The 19,055-nt window shown below is 45.5% G+C and overlaps 2 protein-coding genes across 2 annotated transcripts in view; both read left to right on the top strand.

Moving 5' to 3' along the window:
* LOC140208143 (uncharacterized) overlaps positions 1-12,827 on the top strand; it is a 259,811-nt gene extending 246,984 nt beyond the window's left edge. Inside the window, exons 7-9 of the mRNA XM_072276625.1 lie at positions 7,030-7,064; positions 8,745-8,856; positions 12,743-12,827. Of these exons, the coding sequence (XP_072132726.1) occupies positions 7,030-7,064; positions 8,745-8,856; positions 12,743-12,794 (199 nt within the window). The 3' untranslated portion in view covers positions 12,795-12,827. The remainder of the gene's footprint in view (positions 1-7,029; positions 7,065-8,744; positions 8,857-12,742) is intronic.
* Positions 12,828-13,217: 390 nt separating this feature from the next.
* Positions 13,218-13,751, top strand: LOC140208142 (epidermal differentiation-specific protein-like). The gene has a single exon (XM_072276624.1). It carries the CDS (start codon positions 13,218-13,220, stop codon positions 13,749-13,751), a length of 534 nt encoding a protein of 177 aa, XP_072132725.1.
* Positions 13,752-19,055: the final 5,304 nt, after the last annotated feature.

The following is a 19,055-nucleotide window of genomic DNA, read 5'->3' as shown; positions in this document are numbered from 1 at the left end:
TGATCTTTCAAAAGTCGATGTATTCTGACATGGTTCCGGAGGACTGGAAGGTTGCAAATGTCACTCAGATGTTTAAGAAGGGGTCAAGGAAGCAAAAAGTAAATTATAGACCTATTAGCTTGACATCAGTGGTTGGGATGTTGTTGGAGTCGATTGTCCAGGATCAGGTTACAGAGTACCTAGAGGGATATGGCAAGATAGGCAGAACTCAGCATGGATTCCTTAAAGGAAAATCCTGCCTGACAAACCTATTACAATTTTTTGAGTGAGTTACAAGTCGGCTAGACAAAGAAAATGATTGGTTAAGACAAATGTAGGTCCCCTACTGACAGAAACAGGTGAATTGATTATGGGGAAAAAGGACATGGCAGATTAATTGAACAACTACTTTGGTTCGGTCTTCACTAAGGAGGATATATATAATCTTCCGGAAATAGTAGGGGACAGAGGGTCTCGTGAGATGGAGGAATTAAGGGAAACTCATGTTCGTAGGGAAGTGGTGTTAGGTAAATTGAAGGGATTAAAGGCAGATAAATCCATAGGGCCAGATGGTCTGCATCCCAGAGTGCTTAAGGAAGTAGCCCAAGAAATAGTGGATTGATTAGTGATAATTTTTCAAAACTCTTTAGAGACTGGACTAGATTCTGAGGATTGGAGGGTGGCTAATGTAACCCCGCTTTTTGAAAACGGAGGGAGAGAGAAACCGGGGAATTATAGGTTAGCCTGACATCGGTGTTGGAGAAAATGCTAGAGTCACTAATAAAAGATGTGATAACAGCACATTTGGAAAGCGGTGAAATCATCGGACAAAGTCAGCATGGATTGGTGAAAGGAAAATCTTGTCTGACGAATTTCATAGAATTTTTTGAGGATGTAAATAGTAGAGTGGATAGGGGAGAACCAGTGGATGTGGGATATTTGGATTTTCAAAAGGCTTTTGACAAGGTCCCACACAGGAGATTAGTTGGCAAACTTAAAGCACACAGTATTTGGGGTAAGGTATTGATGTGGATAGAGAATTGGTTGGCAGACTGAAAGGAAAGAGTGGAATAAACGGGACCTTTTCAGAATGGCAGGGAGTGAATAGTGGGGTAACCCAAGGCTCAGTGCTGAGACCCCAGTTGTTTGCAATATAATTAATGACCTATATGAGGGAATAAAATGCAGCATCTCCAAGTTTGCAGATGACACGAAGCTGGGCGGCAGTGTTAGCTGTGAGGAGGATGCTAAGAGGATGCAGAGTGACTTGGATAGGTTTTGTGAGTGGGCAAATGCATGGCAGATGCAATTTAATGTGGATAAATGTGCGGTTTCCCACTTTGGTGGCAAAAACAGGAAAACAGATTATTATTTGCATGGTGGCCGATTAGGAAAAGGGGAGGTGCAACGAGACCTGGGTGTCATTATACACCAGTCATTGAAAGTGGGCATGCAGGTACAGCAGGCGGTGAAAAAGGCGAATGGTATGCTGGCATTCACAGCAAGAGGATTCGAGTACAGGAGCAGGGAGGTACTACTGCAGTTGTACAAGGCCTTTGTGAGACCACACCATGAGTATTTTGTGCAGTTTTGGTCCCCTGATCTGAGGAAAGACATTCTTGCCATAGAGGACATACAAAGAAGGTTCACCAGATTGATTCTTGGGATGGCAGGACTTTCATATGATAAAAGACTGGATCGACTAGGCTTATAGTCTCTGGAATTTAGAAGATTGAGGGGGGATCTGATTGAAGCGTATAAAATCCTAAAGGGATTGGAAAGGCTAGATGCAGGAAGATTGTTCCCGAAGTTGGGGAAGTCCAGATCGAGGGGTCACAGTTTGAGGACAAAGGGGAAGCCTTTTCGGACCGAGTTTAGGAAAAACTTCTTCACACAGAGAGTGGTGAATCTGTGGAATTCTCTGACACAGGAAACAGTTGAGGCCAGTTCGTTGGCTTTTTTAAGAGGGAGTTAGATCTGGCTCTTGTGGCTAAAGAGATCAGGGGGTATGGAGGGAAGGCTGCTATCGGGTTCTGAGTTGGATGATCAGCCATGACCATACTGAATGAAGTTGCAGGCTCGAAGGGTCGAACGGCCTGCTCCTGCACCTATTTTCTGGGAATGATGGGAATAGGGTGCATTTTATTCACCCTATCTATTCCCCTCAAAACCTATACACATCTTGAGAGCAGATGAGGGGAAAGATGAGTGATCGGGGAAGGGAAATGAAGTAAGAAGCTGGGAGGTGATAGGCTTTGAGGAAAGAGAAGCAGAATAAAGGGTGTAAAGAGAGGAAGGCTGAAGGGCTAACGTGGGTGTATTTCACTGCAAGAAACATCAGGAACAAAGGTGCTGAGCTGAGAGCTTGGATACATACATGGAATTATGATAAGGAGATGGCGGAGGAACTGAACGTGTATTTTGCGTCAGTCTACACTGAGGAAGGCATCAGCAGTATACCGGACACTCAAGGGAGGCAGGGAAGAGAAATGTGCACTATCACAATTACGACACAGAAAGTACTCAGGAAGCTGAATAGTCTAAAGGTAGATAAATCTCCCGGAGCAGATGGAATGCACCCGCGTGTTCTGAAGAGAGTAGCTGTGGAGATTGCGGAGGCATTAGCGATGATCTTTCAAAAGTCGATAGATTCTGGCATGGTTCTGGAGGACTGGAAGGTTGCAAATGTCACTCAGATGTTTAAGAAGGGAGCAAGGAAGCAAAAAGGAAATTATAGACCTATTAGCTCGACATCGGTGGTTGGGATGTTGTTGGAGTCGATTGTCAAGGATCAGGTTACAGAGTACCTAAGGGATATGGCAAGATAGGCAGAACTCAGCATGGATTCCTTAAAGGAAAATCCTGCCTGACAAACCTATTACAATTTTTTGAGTGAATTACAAGTCGGCTAGACAAAGAAAATGATTGGTTAAGACAAATGTAGGTCCCCTACTGACAGAAACAGGTGAATTGATTATGGGGAAAAAGGACATGGCAGACCAATTGAATAACTACTTTGGTTCGGTCTTCACTAAGGAGGATATATATAATCTTCCGGAAATAGTAGGGGACAGAGGGTCTCGTGAGATGGAGGAATTAAGGGAAACTCATGTTCGTAGGGAAGTGGTGTTAGGTAAATTGAAGGGATTAAAAGCAGATAAATCCCCAGGGCCAGATGATCTGCATCCCAGCGTGCTTAAGGAAGTAGCCCAAGAAATAGTGGATGCATTGGTGATAATTTTTCAAAACTCTTTAGATACTGGACTAGATTCTGAGGATTGGAGGGTGGCTAATGTAACCCTGCTTTTAGAAAACGGAGGGAGAGAGAAACTGGGGAATTATAGGTTAGCCTGACATCGGTGGTGGGGAAAATGCTAGAGTCACTTATAAAAGATGTGATAACAGCACATTTGGAAAGCGGTGAAATCATCGGACAAAGTCAGCATGGATTGGTGAAAGGAAAATCTTGTCTGACGAATTTCATAGAATTTTTTGAGGATGTAAATAGTAGAGTGCATAGGGGAGAACCAGTGGATGTGGGATATTTGGATTTTCAAAAGGCTTTTGACAAGGTCTCACACAGGAGATTAGTGGGCAAACTTAAAGCACACAGTTTTTGGGGTAAGCTATTGATGTGGATAGAGAATTGGTTGGCAGACAGAAAGCAAAGAGTGGAATAAATGGGACCTTTTCAGAATGGCAGGGAGTGACTAGTGGGGTAACCCAAGGCTCAGTGCTGAGACCCCAGTTGTTTACAATATAATTAATGATCTATATGAGTGAATTAAATGCAGCATCTCCAAGTTTGCGGATGACACAAAGTTGGGCAGCAGTGTTAGCTGTGAGGAGGATGCTAAGAGGATGCAGGGTGACTTGGATAGGTTAGGTGAGTGGGCAAATTCATGGCAGATGCAATTTAATGTGGATAAATGTGAGGTTTTCCACTTTGGTGGCAAAAACAGGAAAACAGTTTATTATTTGAATGGTGGCCGATTAGGAAAAGGGGAGGTGCAACGAGACCTGGGTGTCATTATACACCAGTCATTGAAAGTGGGCATGCAGGTACAGCAGGCGGTGAAAAGGGCAAATGGTATGCTGGCATTTATAGCGAGAGGATTCGAATACAGGAGCAGGGAGGTACTACTGCAGTTGTACAAGGCCTTAGTGAGACCACACCTGGAGTACTTTGTGCAGTTTTGGTCCCCTAATCTGAGGAAAGACATTCTTGCCATAGAGGACATACAAAGAAGGTTCACCAGATTGATTCTTGGGATGGCAGGACTTTCATATGATAAAAGACTGGATCGACTAGGCTTATAGTCTCTGGAATTTAGAAGATTAAGGGAGGATCTGATTGAAGCGTATAAAATTCTAAAGGGATTGGAAAGGCTAGATGCAGGAAGATTGCTCCGGAATTTGGGGAAGTCCAGATCGAGGGGTCACAGTTTGAGGATAAAGGGGAAGCCTTTTCGGACCGAGTTTAGGAAAAACTTCTTCACACAGAGAGTGGTGAATCTGTGGAATTCTCTGACACAGGAAACAGTTGAGGCCAGAACGTTGTTTTTTTTAAGAGGGAGTTAGATCTGGCTCTTGTGTCTAAAGAGATCAGGGGGTATGGAGGGAAGGCTGCTCTAGGGTTCTGAGTTGGATGACCAGTCATGACCATACTGAATGAAGTTGCAGGCTCGAAAGGTCGAACGGCCTGCTCCTGCACCTATTTTCTATATTTCTATATAGTTCTACAAGGGAGATGCAGTGGATGTTGTATATTTGGGTTTTCAGAAGGCCTTTGATATGGTGCCACACATGAATCTACTGAACAAGATAAGAGCCCATGGAATGACGGGAAAGTTACATACGTGGATAGGGCGTTGGCTGATTGGCAGGAAACAGAGAGTGGGAATAAAGGGATCCTATTCTGGTTGGCTGCCGGTTACCAGTGGTGTCCCACAGGGGTCCGTGTTGGGGCCCTTTCTTTTTACATTGTACATCAACGATTTGGATTATGGAATAGATGGTTTTGTGGCTAATCTTGCTGATGATACGAACATAGTTGGAAGGGCTGGTGGTGCTGAGGAAATGGAGAGTCTGCAGAGAGACTTGGATATATTGGAAGAATGGGCAAAGAAGTGGCAAATGAAATACAATGTTGGAAAGTGTATGGTGATGCACATTGGCAGAAGAAATAAACAGGCAGACTATTATTTAAATGGGGAGAGAATTCAAAGTTCTGAGATGCAACAGGACTTGGGAGTCCTCATACAGGATACCTTTCAGGTTAACCTTCAGGTTGAGTCGGTAGTGAAGAAGGCGAATGCAATGTTGGCATTCATTTCTAGAGGAATAGGGTATAGGAGCAGGGATGTGATGTTGAGGCTCTATAAGACGCTGGTGAGACCTCACTTGGAGTACTGTGGGCTGTTTTGGTCTCCTTATTTAAGAAAGGATGTGCTGACTTTGGAGAGGGCAGAGAGAAGATTCACTAGAATGATTCCGGGAATGAGAGGGTTAACATATGAGGAACTTTTTTCCGCTCTTGGACTGTACTCCTTGGAGTTTAGAAGATTGAGGGGAGACTGCATAGAAACATTTTGAATGTGGAAAGGCATGGACAGAATGGATGTGGTGAAGTTGTTTCCATGATGGGGGAGTCTGGTACGAGAGTGCATGACTTAAGCGTTGAAGAGCGCCCATTCAGAACAGAAATGCGAAGAAATTTTTTTAGCCAGATTTTCGTGAATCTATGGAATTTGTTGCCACGGGCAGACAGTGGAGACCAAGTCATTGGCTGTATTTAAGGCAGAGATTGATTGGTATTCGAGTAGCCAGGGCATCAAAGGTTATGGTAAGAAGGCAGTGGAGATGGACTAAATGGGAGAATGGATCAGCTCATGATAAAATGGCGGAGCAGACTCGATGAGCCGAATGGCAAACTTCTGCTCCTTTGGCTTATGGTTTTATGGTCTTATGATGTAATGGCCATTGCAGAGACTCGGCTGGCACCAGGGCAGGAAAGGATTCTCAATATTCCTGGACTTCAGTGCTTTAAAAGGGATAGGTGGTGGGCGTAAAAGGGGAGGAGGGATGGCATTACCGGTCAGGGATACTATTAAAGCTACAGAAAGGGTGGGTAATGTAGCAGGATCCTCTTTCGAGTCAGTATGGGTGGAGGTCAGGAACAGGAAGGGAGCAGTTAATCTATTGGGTGTAGTCTATAGTCCCCCTGGTAGCAGCAGAGATACTGAGGAGCAGATTGGGAGGCAGATTTTGGACCTCCTCTGAGAGTGTCCATGGTTTTGACAGCATGGTCCTCTTATGGTCTAATGGCAGTATCCTGGGCTGGGCTTCCTGCTGTCATCTGCTCTGCCTCCCAGAAGCTTACAGGATTCCCAAGACTGTAATCTATGTTTCCGAGCTGCCTCTGACTTTGACCTATGATGTTCTCAATAAGATTCCGAGGAATACTCCGACCGCCTTGAGGTTTTCAGTGAAGAGATGGAAAACACACGCACCACCCCATTGGCTCTACAGTTGTGCCATAGTTATTGCAGGATCCTGTCCACATGAGGGAGACTTTATTCCCTCCCAGGACCTGAAATGCCAGTCAAGCACAAATGTATTCAAGAGGGTCTTGCCTCACAGTCTATTAGATCCTGCACTTCCCCAGCAGGAGAGGGTTCTGTTTGTGATTCACATGGGCCACTGCCACAGGAAAACAGCATCTATCATCAAGAACGCCCAGCATTCAGGATACGCTCTCTCCTCACCACTACATCTGGGAGAGGGTCGCTGGACCCCTTTGTTCAGGAACAGTTGTTACCCTACAACCATCAGGCTCCTGAACCGGTGTGGATAACCTCATTCATCAACAAATCTCAACTGATTCCACAACCTACAGACTCACTTTCACAGAGTCTACAACTCAATATCATAGTCGTATTTTTTTTTATTTTCACCCTTTATTACCCTTGCCCATCGGTAGCTTTTCTGTCTTTGTCTTTTTCTGTGCAGTTTTTAATAAATTCTATTGTGTGTTTTTTTTCTTCTCAGCCGGTGCAAGAAATTGAATCTCCATGAATCACGTGGTAATGTATACATGTTTTGATAATAAATTTACCTGGAACTGTCAAGAAAGTGTTTTCAGTTTTATTTGTTGGTATAAGGTGGAGAATAGTGATGAAGATTTCACAAGAACTGGTAAGATCAGCCAGAGCTGCTGGATCCAGTCCAAGGGTTGAAAAACATTCCGAGGAACAAGATTGGACAAGATTGCACACGGTAGGCTTATTCAGAATGTCAGAAGGCATGGGAGCCAGGGAGGTTTGGTCAGGTGGATTCAGAATTGGCTTGCCTGCAGAAGGCAGAGGGTGGTGGTGGAGGGAGTACATTCAGATTGGAGGATTGTGACTAGTGGTGACCCACAAGGGTCTGTTCTGGGACCTCTACATTTCGTGATTTTAATTTACGACCTGGATGCGGAGGTAGAAGGGTGGGTTGGCAAGTTTGCAGATGACACAAAGGTTGGTGCTGTTGTAGATAGTGTAGAGGATTGTCAAAGATTGCAGAGAGACAGTGACAGGATGCAGAAGTGGGCTGAGAAGTGGCAGATGGAGTTCAACTCGGAGAAGTTTGACGTGGTACACTTTGGAAGCACAAACATCAAGGCAGAGTACAAAGTAAGTGGCTGGATACCTGGTTGAGTGGAGGAGCAGAGGGACCTCGGGGTACATGTCCACAGATCCCTGAAAGTTCCCTCACAGGTGGATAGGGTAGTTAAGAAAGTTTACGGGGTGTTAGCTTTCATAATTCGAGGGATGGAGTTTAAGAGTTGCGATGTAATGATGCAGCTTTATAAAACTCTGGTTAGGACACACTTGGAGTACTGTGTCCAGTTCTGCTCACCTCGCTATATTAAGGATGTGAAAGCATTGGAAAGGGTACAGAGGAGATTTATCAGGATGCTGCCTGGTTTAGAGAGTATGCATCATGATCAGAGATTAAGGGAGCTAGGCCTTTACTCTTTGGAGAGAAGGAGGATGAGAGGAGACATGATAGAGGTGTACAAGATAATAAGAGGAATAGATAGAGTGGATAGACAGCACCTCTTCCCCAGGGCACCACTGCTCAATACAAGAGGACATGGCTTTAAGGTAAGGGGTGGGAAGTTGAAGGGGGATATTAGAGGAAGGTTTTTTACTCAGAGAGTGGTTGGTGCGTGGAATGCACTGCCTGAGTCAGTGGTGGAGGGAGATACACTAGTGAAGTTTAAGAGACTACTAGACAGGTATATGGAGGAATTTAAGTTGGGGGCTAAGATTGGAGGCAGGGTTTGAGGGTCGGCACAACATTGTGGGCCGAAGGGCCTGTACTGAGCTGTACTATTCTATGTTCTATGTTCTATGAACTTGGAACAGTGAACAAAACATTTGAGAAACATGCCATTAATTTCTCATTTAATGCCCCACTGAATTAATGCCATCTGACAATATAATATCCCCACTTGTCCATTTCCTGCACGTTCATGTACCTATTGAAGAGTCTCTTGATCCTCTCAGTTGTATTTGCTTCAAGTATCACCCCTGGAGGGGCATTTCATGCACCCACCACAAGATGTCAACAAAACCTTGCCCCACATATCTCCTTTCAACTTAACCCCTCTCAGCATAAAGACATGCCACCTCGTCTGTGATATTTCAACAAAACCAATTGTCTATTCTATCTGTGACTCTGTAATCTAAACAAACATTTGTTAAATTTTCCTTCAGCCTCCGCAGCTGCAGAGAAACCAACGCGAGTTTATCCATTCTCTGCTTATAATCCACGTCGGGTCTCAACAAGTGCCAGACCTGCCCATCCAGATGAGGGGACACTTTGCCTGTGAGTTTGTCGTGTCACTGACTGTATCCATTCTCCTATGTTGTGCACAGACGTGTCACTGATTACGGAACTACTTTGGCTCTATCCACCACGCCAAGTGATTCTGGGAATGATGGGAATAGGGTGCATTTTATTCACCCTATCTATTCCCCTCAAAACCTATACACATCTTGAGAACAGATGAGGGGAAAGATGAGTGATCGGGGAAGGGAAATGAAGTAAGAAGCTGGGAGGAGATAGGCTTTGAGGAAAGAGAAGCAGAATAAAGGGTGTCAAGGTAGGAAGGCTGAAGGGCTAAAGTGGGTGTATTTCACTGCAAGAAACATCAGGAACAAAGGTGCTGAGCTGAGAGCTTGGATACATACATGGAATTATGATAAGGTGATGGCGGAGGAACTGAACATGTATTTTGCGTCAGTCTTCACTGAGGAAGGCATCAACAGTATACCGGACACTCAAGGGAGGCAGAGAAGAGAAATGTGCGCAGTCACAATTACGACACAGAAAGTACTCAGGAAGCTGAATAGTCTAAAGGTAGATAAATCTCCCGGAGCAGATGGAATGCACCCGCGTGTTCTGAAAAAAGTAGCTGTGGAGATTGCGGAGGCATTAGCGATGATCTTTCAAAAGTCGATGTATTCTGGCATGGTTCCGGAGGACTGGAAGATTGCAAATGTCACTCAGATGTTTAAGAAGGGGGCAAGGAAGCAAAAAGGAAATTATAGACCTATTAGCTTGACATCGGTGGTTGGGATGTTATTGGAGTCGATTGTCCAGGATCAGGTTACAGAGTACCTAGAGGGATATGGCAAGATAGGCAGAACTCAGCATGGATCCCTTAAAGGAAAATCCTGCCTGACAAACCTATTACAATTTTTTGAGTGAGTTACAAGTCGGCTAGACAAAGAAAATGATTGGTTAAGACAAATGTAGGTCCCCTACTGACAGAAACAGGTGAATTGATTATGGGGAAAAAGGCATGGCAGACCAATTGAATAACTACTTTGGTTCAGTCTTTACTAAGGAGGATATATATAATCTTCCGGAAATAGTAGGGGACAGAGGGTCTCGTGAGATGGAGGAATTAAGGGAAACTCATGTTCGTAGGGAAGTGGTGTTAGGTAAATTGAAGGGATTAAAGGCAGATAAATCCACAGGGCCAGATTGTCTGCATCCCAGAGTGCTTAAGGAAGTAGCCCAAGAAATAGTGGATGCATTGGTGATAATTTTTCAAAACTCTTTAGATACTGGACGAGATTCTGAGGATTGGAGGGTGGCTAATGTAACCCCGTTTTTTGAAAACGGAGGGAGAGAGAAACTGGGGAATTATAATTAGCCTGACATCGGTGTTGGGGAAAATGCTAGAGTCACTAATAAAAGATGTGATAACAGCACATTTGGAAAGCGGTGAAATCATCGGACAAAGTCAGCATGGATTTGTGAAAGGAAAATCTTGTCTGACGAATTTCATAGAATTTTTTGAGGATGTAAATAGTAGAGTGCATAGGGGAGAACCAGTGGATGTGGGATATTTGGATTTTCAAAAGGCTTTTGACAAGGTCCCACACAGGAGATTAGTTGGCAAACTTAAAGCACACAGTATTTGGGGTAAGGTATTGATGTGGATAGAGAATTGGCTGGCAGACTGAAAGCAAAGAGTGGAATAAACGGGACCTTTTCAGAATGGCAGGGAGTGACTAGTGGGGTAACCCAAGGCTCAGTGCTGAGACCCCGGTTGTTTGCAATATAATTAATGACCTATATGCGGGAATTAAATGCAGCATCTCCAAGTTTGCAGATGACACGAAGCTGGGCGGCAGTGTTAGCTGTGAGGAGGATGCTAAGAGGATGCAGGGTGACTTGGATAGGTTATGCGAGTGGGCAAATGCATGGCAGATGCAATTTAATGTGGATAAATGTGAGGTTTTCCACTTTGGTGGCAAAAACAGGAAAACAGATTATTATTTGCATGGTGGACGATTAGGAAAAGGGGAGGTGCAACGAGACCTGGGTGTCGTTATACACCAGTCATTGAAAGTGGGCATGCAGGTACAGCAGGCGGTGAAAAAGGCGAATGGTATGCTGGCATTCACTGCAAGAGGATTCGAGTACAGGAGCAGGGAGGTACTACTGCAGTTGTACAAGGCCTTTGTGAGACCACACCATGAGTATTTTGTGCAGTTTTGGTCCCCTAATCTGAGGAAAGACATTCTTGCCATAGAGGACATACAAAGAAGGTTCACCAGATTGATTCTTGGGATGGCAGGACTTTCATATGATAAAAGACTGGATCAACTAGGCTTATAGTCTCTGGAATTTAGAAGATTGAGGGGGGATCTGATTGAAGCGTATAAAATCCTAAAGGGATTGGACAGGCTAGATGCAGGAAGATTGTTCCCGATGTTGGGGAAGTCCAGAACGAGGGGTCACAGTTTGAGGATAAAGGGGAAGCCTTTTAGGACTGAGATTAGGAAAAACTTCTTCACACAGAGAGTGGTGAATCTGTTGAATTCTCTGTCAGAGGAAACAGTTGAGGCCGGTTCATTGGCTATATTTAAGAGGGAGTTAGATATGGCCCTTGTGGCTAAAGGGATCAGGGGGTATAGAGGGAAGGCTGGTACAGGGTTCTGAGTTGGATGATCAGCCATGATCATACTGAATGGCGGTGCAGGCTCGAAGGGCCGAATGGCCTACTCCTGCACCTATTTTCTATGTTTCTATGTAACACCATTTAGACTTCTTCCCTGCAAATGTCGGTGCTGTCAGTGATAAGCCTTTTGAAAGCTTTGGTCGCGGAGAAACAGTATCAGGGCAACTGGAATCCATCATTCCTGGCTGATTATGGTTGGACACTGAGTGGAGAAGCTTCAGACACTGAGCACAGATTAAAACCATCAACAAAACATTTTTAGCTTAGTTGAACTACTGCAAAGCAACGGCACCATCAATAAAAGTCAATAAAAATTGCTAAACTAGATGAATTTGCAGCCGTAGCAAGATCTGGGGCACAGTGGACAACGAGGAGGACTATCGAACCTTGCAGCAGGATCTGGAGCAGCTGGGAAAATGGTCTAACAATGGCAAATGAAAGTTAATGCAGACAAGTGTGAGGTGAAGGGAAATCCAGGGCAAGACTTACAAAGCGACCGCCAAGATTCCTGCAAAGTGGTATCTGGACATAAAGAAAGCTTTTGGCACATTGGCCTTCAAGAAACAAAGTATTGAGTGCAGAAGTTGCTCTGCACTGTCATTTATTTCATCATGGCTGATCCGTTTCCCTCTCCGTCGTGATCTTCATCTTTTCACTTCATGCCCTATCTAATCAAACATGGAACACTTTGTTCCCGCTCTGGTTTGAGTAGCTCAAAACAGAACTAATTACCGGTTACCCGGTACAGATCTTGGACATTCGTATCTGACGATATTGTCTCGTTACAAATGCTGCTCGTTGTAGATGCAGTTTCAACAGCTCTTTTATCATTATCGTCTCTCCTCCAGGAGTTTCACCTGGAGGTTCTCAAGTAAGTAGGGTAGAGATACTCCCGACTAATTTCACTTTTAACAATTTATATCTTCAGTTTCCCATAGTTTGCTGCGTTTCTTTCGCTTTCCAGCGCCCAGGTCAGCCACAATTCTATCTCGAATAGCTTTATTTCCCCATCTTTATACCATTACATCTTTAGTATTAATTAACCTGGTTTATATTTATGTTTTCTACTATAAAAAGAAATCCGGGTGGGAAACTTCAACTTGCCATCTCTCGTGCGGCTACAGAATGTCTTTTCTCCCCCAACCCCTTCCTGACCTGCACCTTCCCCGCTAACCTCAGAGCTGGTCATAACCTCAATTTCACTGAACACAATATGTTGTTCTTTTTCCCTCACAGGTTACCACCCAACCTCAGCAGTACCCAAGGGGGAAGCGTTGTTGCTAAGTGAAACGGACACGGGAGAACTCTGCATTGTCTATCTCCCTCACCCTTTCCCCTTAGGTCAGACAAATCCGCCTCCCTGCATCTTCAGTGGAACCCCAGCATCTCGTTAAAACTCTGGTCGCTGATGTTCTGAGCAGTCCACATCTTCTTAAGGATCAGCCCCACCTCCAGCAGTCTGCCCGAATTCCTTGATCTCGCACCGCCCTGACAATCCAGCTACAGGAATTGGATATCACCCAAGTTTCAACAACCCCTCGAAAGAACAACTTTGCCTCTCAGACGTGGCCCCTCCCAAAGGGGGCCGCTCCTCTAAAGCGTGATTGGCTGATGGCTGTTGTTGGTCGTTTGACCGAACACTGAGCAGATTTAACCTGGGGAACAACTCTCGCTTTGTAAACTCGTGGACGGCACTCACCGCTGTATCAAGATGAGTAAAATCACCCTCTACGAAAACCCTGACTTTACCGGGAAGGACAAGGACTTTGTGCACAACGTTCCCGACCTTAATGTTCAGAACTTCGGTAATACTGCCCGCTCGATCAGAGTAATCGGCCAGCACTGGGTGGCGTACGCCTGCGAAAACTTCACGGGGGCGTTCAAGGTGCTCGGTCCCGGAGACCACGCAAGTCTGGGCGATCTGGATCAGAAAATTCTCTCTTTGCGGCTGGTGAAGGAGGATTTGAAGAACCCGGAGATCGTTCTGTACGAGCACGTCAACTTTTACGGCCTAAGCCGCAGCATTAGGGAAACGACGAATTATCTGAGGAGAGCCGGCTTCGTAAACCTCGTCTCTTCCCATAAGGTGAAGGCAGGCGTGTGGATTCTGTTCCAGCACGCCAACCTATGCGGTGAGCGACTCATCACTTTCGAGGGTAACGAATGGCCCAACTATTGCGCTTTCAACTGGAATGACAAGCCGTCCTCAGTCAAGCCCTTGCTGAAGAGCGACGTCGAGTTGTGAGCTGCCCCGTGCTGGTGTCCCGCTTTCAGCCGGAGCTCCCAAACCCCAGCGTCTGGTTGGATGGATCCAGGCCATTGCTTTGTTGTTGCTTAAGTAAACAAATAAAATACTTCATAAATACCTATAACCTTCTGTCGATCTCATTGTCCAATTCTTTCTTCAGTTAAGCTGTCGACATGTCACTGGGGAATGCGGTGCGTGTTTAAGCGAGGGTGGTGTCTTGGAGCGCGGGAACGTTGGGAGTCAGTGACGCTGGTAATGAATGGCCATTTCTCCAGAGATGTGGCCGAACCCGATGCTTATTTTCAGATTTCCTGTATCCGAGCATTTTTGCTTTTGAAAGGCACTTGTCAAGGGTGGGTTAGGTCGGTGAGTTTGTGGGATATGGGGGAGGTGGGAAAAGTGGGAAGACTGAATTCAGTGGGGGCTTAATTACGATGTTTCCAAAAATTCTTTAAATGAATATCAGTAATTCTATAAATTATCTGTATTGAGAGATACAACACGGCAAAAGATCCAACCGGCCCGCGCCGTCAAATTACATCCCCGTGACCAATTAACTTATTAACCCCACAGGTCTTTGCTATTAAGGGAGAAATCCAGATGGTCGTTGGGGAAACTTACAGAAGTCGGCGGGAATTGAACGTGTGACGCTGGTCATGAAATAGCGTTTCACTAACTGCTAAACTACCGTGCCCTCCCAATCGTTGTCCGGCAATGCTATATCTGCTGCCCCCACCACCCCAAATCCATTTAATCCGAGACTGTTATCTCCCTTCTCAGTCATCTCTTTACTTATTCACTTTCTGAGATTGACAGTAATTGAAATGTATTGCTTACATATCAATGCCCCTTGTAGCGGGAGTGAGCCATCTGCTTCCACGGTGGGTCTTCTGCCGAAACTGTTGAGGATTGAATTGAATGGATGAAAGTCAGGCTTGAGGAACCCTGACTGCCTGTGTTTCTGCTGCTGACGGCGTAGACAGAGCACCAAAGTGTGCTGGGTCAGGTCCGGGATGTGGTGCCAAACTAAAAAAGAATCGGAACAAGATGCAGTATCACTTGTTACGTACCCCGTAACTGGGTTGCCAAACCAGCAGAAATGGACCACTAGTTGGAGTCTGGATTACCGAAATTGATAAAGTTTTATTAAAGAAATAAGTAACACGGTACTCTAATCGTAAGGATATAAATGCAACAGGTTAGCAATGATAAAACACACATGTGCACAGAACTAGGGTAATAGGAATCAACCAATCTCTATCGCAGTCCAGGGGTAAAATGATCAGTCTCAAGTGACGCAGAGTTCAGTTCAGCTTAGTACAGTTCGCAGTAATCGCTGTTGTGCCGTTGGGGAGAGAGAGAGAGAGATATGCAAATCTGCGGTGAACCCGGCACCCAGGCAAGGGCGGACACACACACCAGTTTCCTGCCGATCGTCCCTTGTCACCCTGTCAGTCTATGGTCGGTTCCCTCGAACCAGACCTCCAACTCCCACCATTTGTGGGGGCACACCGCTCTTCCAGGGTCTCGTTATCTCGTGATCTCGTGGGGTCTGTCGTGCCTTAGCAAACCTGTTCCTTTTTATCCCCCTGCTGGGGTATCGCCTGTCCATCAAACTTCAAACAGTTCAGAATCAAAGCAACCGGTCTGTCAATATTCTGAAATGTGTTTATTTCTCGTTAATCTCTCTCTTCTCTCTTATTAGCATTTTGAATGTTTCTTCATTGTCTCACTTATCTCTCTCTCATTAGCATCAATCTTCTGACAACTTGGTTTTTCGTCACACCCCTATCCTTCAAAGAATTTTTACCGGGGTGCATACTAATATACAGGGTCATCAGCTATTCGGCTAATACAGAGAAGTTTAAGTTGTCAACACCTTGACAGACAGTCAGCAATCACATTTTACGTGCCTTTTATATGTGTTATTTTAATATCCTCTAAGACCAGGCTCCAATTTAGCAACCTTTCGTTTTTATCCTTCGTAGTGGCCAAAAACACTAATGGGTTGTGATCAGTGTAAATTCTCAGTGGTTTCCGTCCCGGACGAATATAACACAGGTCGTCCCACACAAACTTAGCATTCTTTGGCAAGAGCTTAGTAAGAGGGAGGGTAATATCCACAAAGTTTTTGCAAAACTTCCGATAGTACCCCACCATCCCCAAGAACCTTCTCAGGACTCTCTTGTCTGTCGGGGTGGGGACTTCGGAGATAGCCTGCACCTTAACCTGCATCGGAGCCAGCTGCCCCTGTCCCACCACAAATCCCAGATAAGTGACCTTCGCGTGGTCGAATTCACTTTTTGCGAGGTTCACTGTCAGGCTGGCTTCAAACAGCCGTTTAAACAGTTTCTCTACTGCCACAATGTGCTCCTTCCACGTGTCACTCCAGACCACTAAATCGTCAATACACGCTTCTGCGTTCTTTCGCCCTTTTGTCACTGAATTAATCATCCGATAGGGGTGCTGCTTACTAGGCTGACCTGATGTGACCACAACACCATGTACCGTCTCTTGGCATCGCCCCGGGACATCCGGACAAACGTGTACGTGCCGGTTAATTACCTTCTTCAGCGGCTCGCTCTGTTCGGGGGTTAAGGGAGAGACCTTATCAGCAAAGCTGGCCAAAACAATAGACTTCCCCATCTGGTCGGCACCATGCTTATCTTTCCAAAATGGGTTTTCCCCTTATCAGGTGGCACCCTAGCCTCATTCATTTTCCTGACAACACCGACTAGGTCTGTGGCAAGCTGTTAACATATCAATAGCCTGTAACTGTGTTAGTTCACGTCCATACTAGTCAATAGCATCCTTCCTCCCGTGCGGCCAGTCAAACTCTTTGACTGTTTTCCTCACCCAAAGTGTCCACCGAGGGGTATCTTGTGGGCCAGGTTAAGAATCTCAGTCCCATAAATTTTCGGCATTATCACCCCCCATTCCTCATCTGCGGGCACGGTACGGTCTCCATTTCCTCATTAGCACTCCCTCCTTCACATAATAGCCCACTGGCTCCCTTTTCAATTCTGCTTCGGAGAGAGCTGTCTCCGTCAAGACCATCAGCTCCTCGTCTCGCTCCGGTGCCAGTATAATCTCCTTCCTTGCTAATGATAAGTCTACCTCAACTTCCGTTTCACTACGCCCCTTCTTCTCACTTTCTAACCCCTCCTGGTACAAGGCTAGTAGAAACGTCTCAGCTAAATCTTTATTCACTTCGGCAGCCTTTCTGGACATGCGCCCATTCACGGCGCAAACGGGATGAACCTGTGAGTCCATGGGCGGGTCTTCAGTCCTGGCAGGCTGGCTTGTCAATCTTACTGCTGGGTACACCTCTCCGCCGGCGAGGTCATTACCGAGTAAGACCTCCACGTCTTCCATCGGTAATTCGGGCCTCACCCCTGTCGTGACCGGTCCGGAGACCAAGTTGCTTTTTAGGTGTATCTGGTGCAAAGGTACTGCTTCAGTCCCTTTCCCAATGCCTTTTATCACCCTGACCTCCCTAGTCTGGGTCTCTGAACTAAAGTCTAACACACTCTTTAAGATCAATGACTGACAAACTCCAGTGTCTCTCCAGATCCATACTGGAACCGGGTTTAACCCCTCCTTCACCGACACCAATCCGGCCGAGATAAACCTCTCGCGCCCTTCCTGAACTTCATTTGATCCCTGGGCTCTCTTGGGAGTTCAAGAATGAGGTGCCTTGCGGTCGTGCATTTTAAAGTTTAAGCAAAGGAACGGGTGCAGATGATGTGAAACCTCAGACAAAGACAAGATAGTGACTTGTGCAGACTGACACTCTGACTCTGAGGTAAGGCCACATCCCTGGGACAGGCAAAAGGAGAATTAAAACAGCGTGCGTGTCATATAACCGTAGTGTCTGCTATACCACTTTGCTACCAGCAGGTGGAGGCACACACCACAGGTTGTGAAAATATAAGCCTTAAAAATGTTGGTAACTTCAATTTTCGTCCTAATGCAAACTTTATTAGTTGAACTCAAAACCAACTGATTCCAACACAGCAAAGCACCTAATGGAAGCAGTATTTGACATTGCGTAGGGATGTGGGAGAGCAAGGAGGGGTGGTGTGTATGTTTCTGAGAGAGAGAGAGAGACTGTGTGTGTGTGTTAATATGTTGGAACCCATACGCTGTGTGCTTGAAGGGAAATTGTTAATGTGAGAGAGGAATTGCTGACTCTGAAGTAGAGAGAGACTACATCTTCCCACCTGTACGTCCCACTCTGTCTCCCACTGTGTGTGTGTGCCTCTCTCCGTCTTTTGCTGTGTCTCTGTGTCTCTCTGAGTGTCTCCATGTCTCTCTGTCTTTGTGTCTCTCTAGCCCTAATGTGTCTCCCCATCTTGCTGTCTATGTGTCGTTTGCTGTGTGTGTCTTTCTCTGAGTGTCTTTGTGTCACTCTGATGGTCTCCCTGTCTTTCTGAGTATCTCTATCTCTCTTGTGTCTCTATGAGTGTCTCTGTGTCTCTGTCTCTGTGTCTCTGTGTGTCTCACTCTGTCAGTCTTTGTGTAATTGTGCACTGCAAACTCTAGAATTAAAATTAGATTCATCACCATTGTCCTGTCCAATATGAAATTTGTTGTTTTGTGACAGCAGTATTGTGCAAAGTATTTTTAAAAATTACTATAATGATAAAATAAATAAGTACATTACCAGAAAACTACAATAAAAGAAAATAAGTAAATTACAAGTAGAGGAGGTCTCTACTGTAAAGATGAAGCCACACTCAGGTTGGAGGAACAACACCTTATATTCCATCTGGGTAGCCTCCAACCTGCTGGCATGAACATCGACTTCTCTGACTTCCGCTAAGGCCCCACCTCCCCCTCGTACCCCATCCGTTATTTATTTATATACACACATTCTACCTCTCTCTCTCTTTTTTCTCCCTCTGTCCCTCTGACTATACCCCTTGCCCATCGTCTGGGTCTCCCCCTCCCCCTTTTCCTTCTCCCTGGGCCTCCTGTCCCATGATCCTCTCGTATCCCTTTTGCCTATCACCTGTCCAGCTCTTGGCTCCATCCCTCCCCCTCCTGTCTTCTCCTGTCATTTCGGATCTCCCCCTCCCCAACCCACTTTCAAATCTCTTACTAACTCTTCCTTCAGTTCGTCCTGACGAAGGGTCTCGGCCCGAAAACTCGACTGTACCTCTTCCTAGAGATGCTGCCTGGCCTGCTGCGTTCACCAGCAACTTTGATGTGTGTTGCTTGAATTTCCAGCATCTGCAGAATTCCTCGTGTAGAGGAACTGAATGCATATTTTTCATCAGTCTTCACAGTGGAAGACAT

The sequence above is a fragment of the Mobula birostris genome, chromosome 13 (assembly GCF_030028105.1).
Source record: "Mobula birostris isolate sMobBir1 chromosome 13, sMobBir1.hap1, whole genome shotgun sequence".
In the NCBI taxonomy this organism is placed as follows: Eukaryota; Metazoa; Chordata; class Chondrichthyes; order Myliobatiformes; family Myliobatidae; genus Mobula; species Mobula birostris.
This window is presented reverse-complemented; position numbering and strand designations above follow the sequence as displayed.

What these genes read in the sequence shown, in the direction of transcription:
- LOC140208142 (XM_072276624.1), top strand. Translation starts at nt 13,218, where the DNA reads ATGAGTAAAATCACCCTCTACGAAAACCCTGACTTTACCGGGAAGGAC.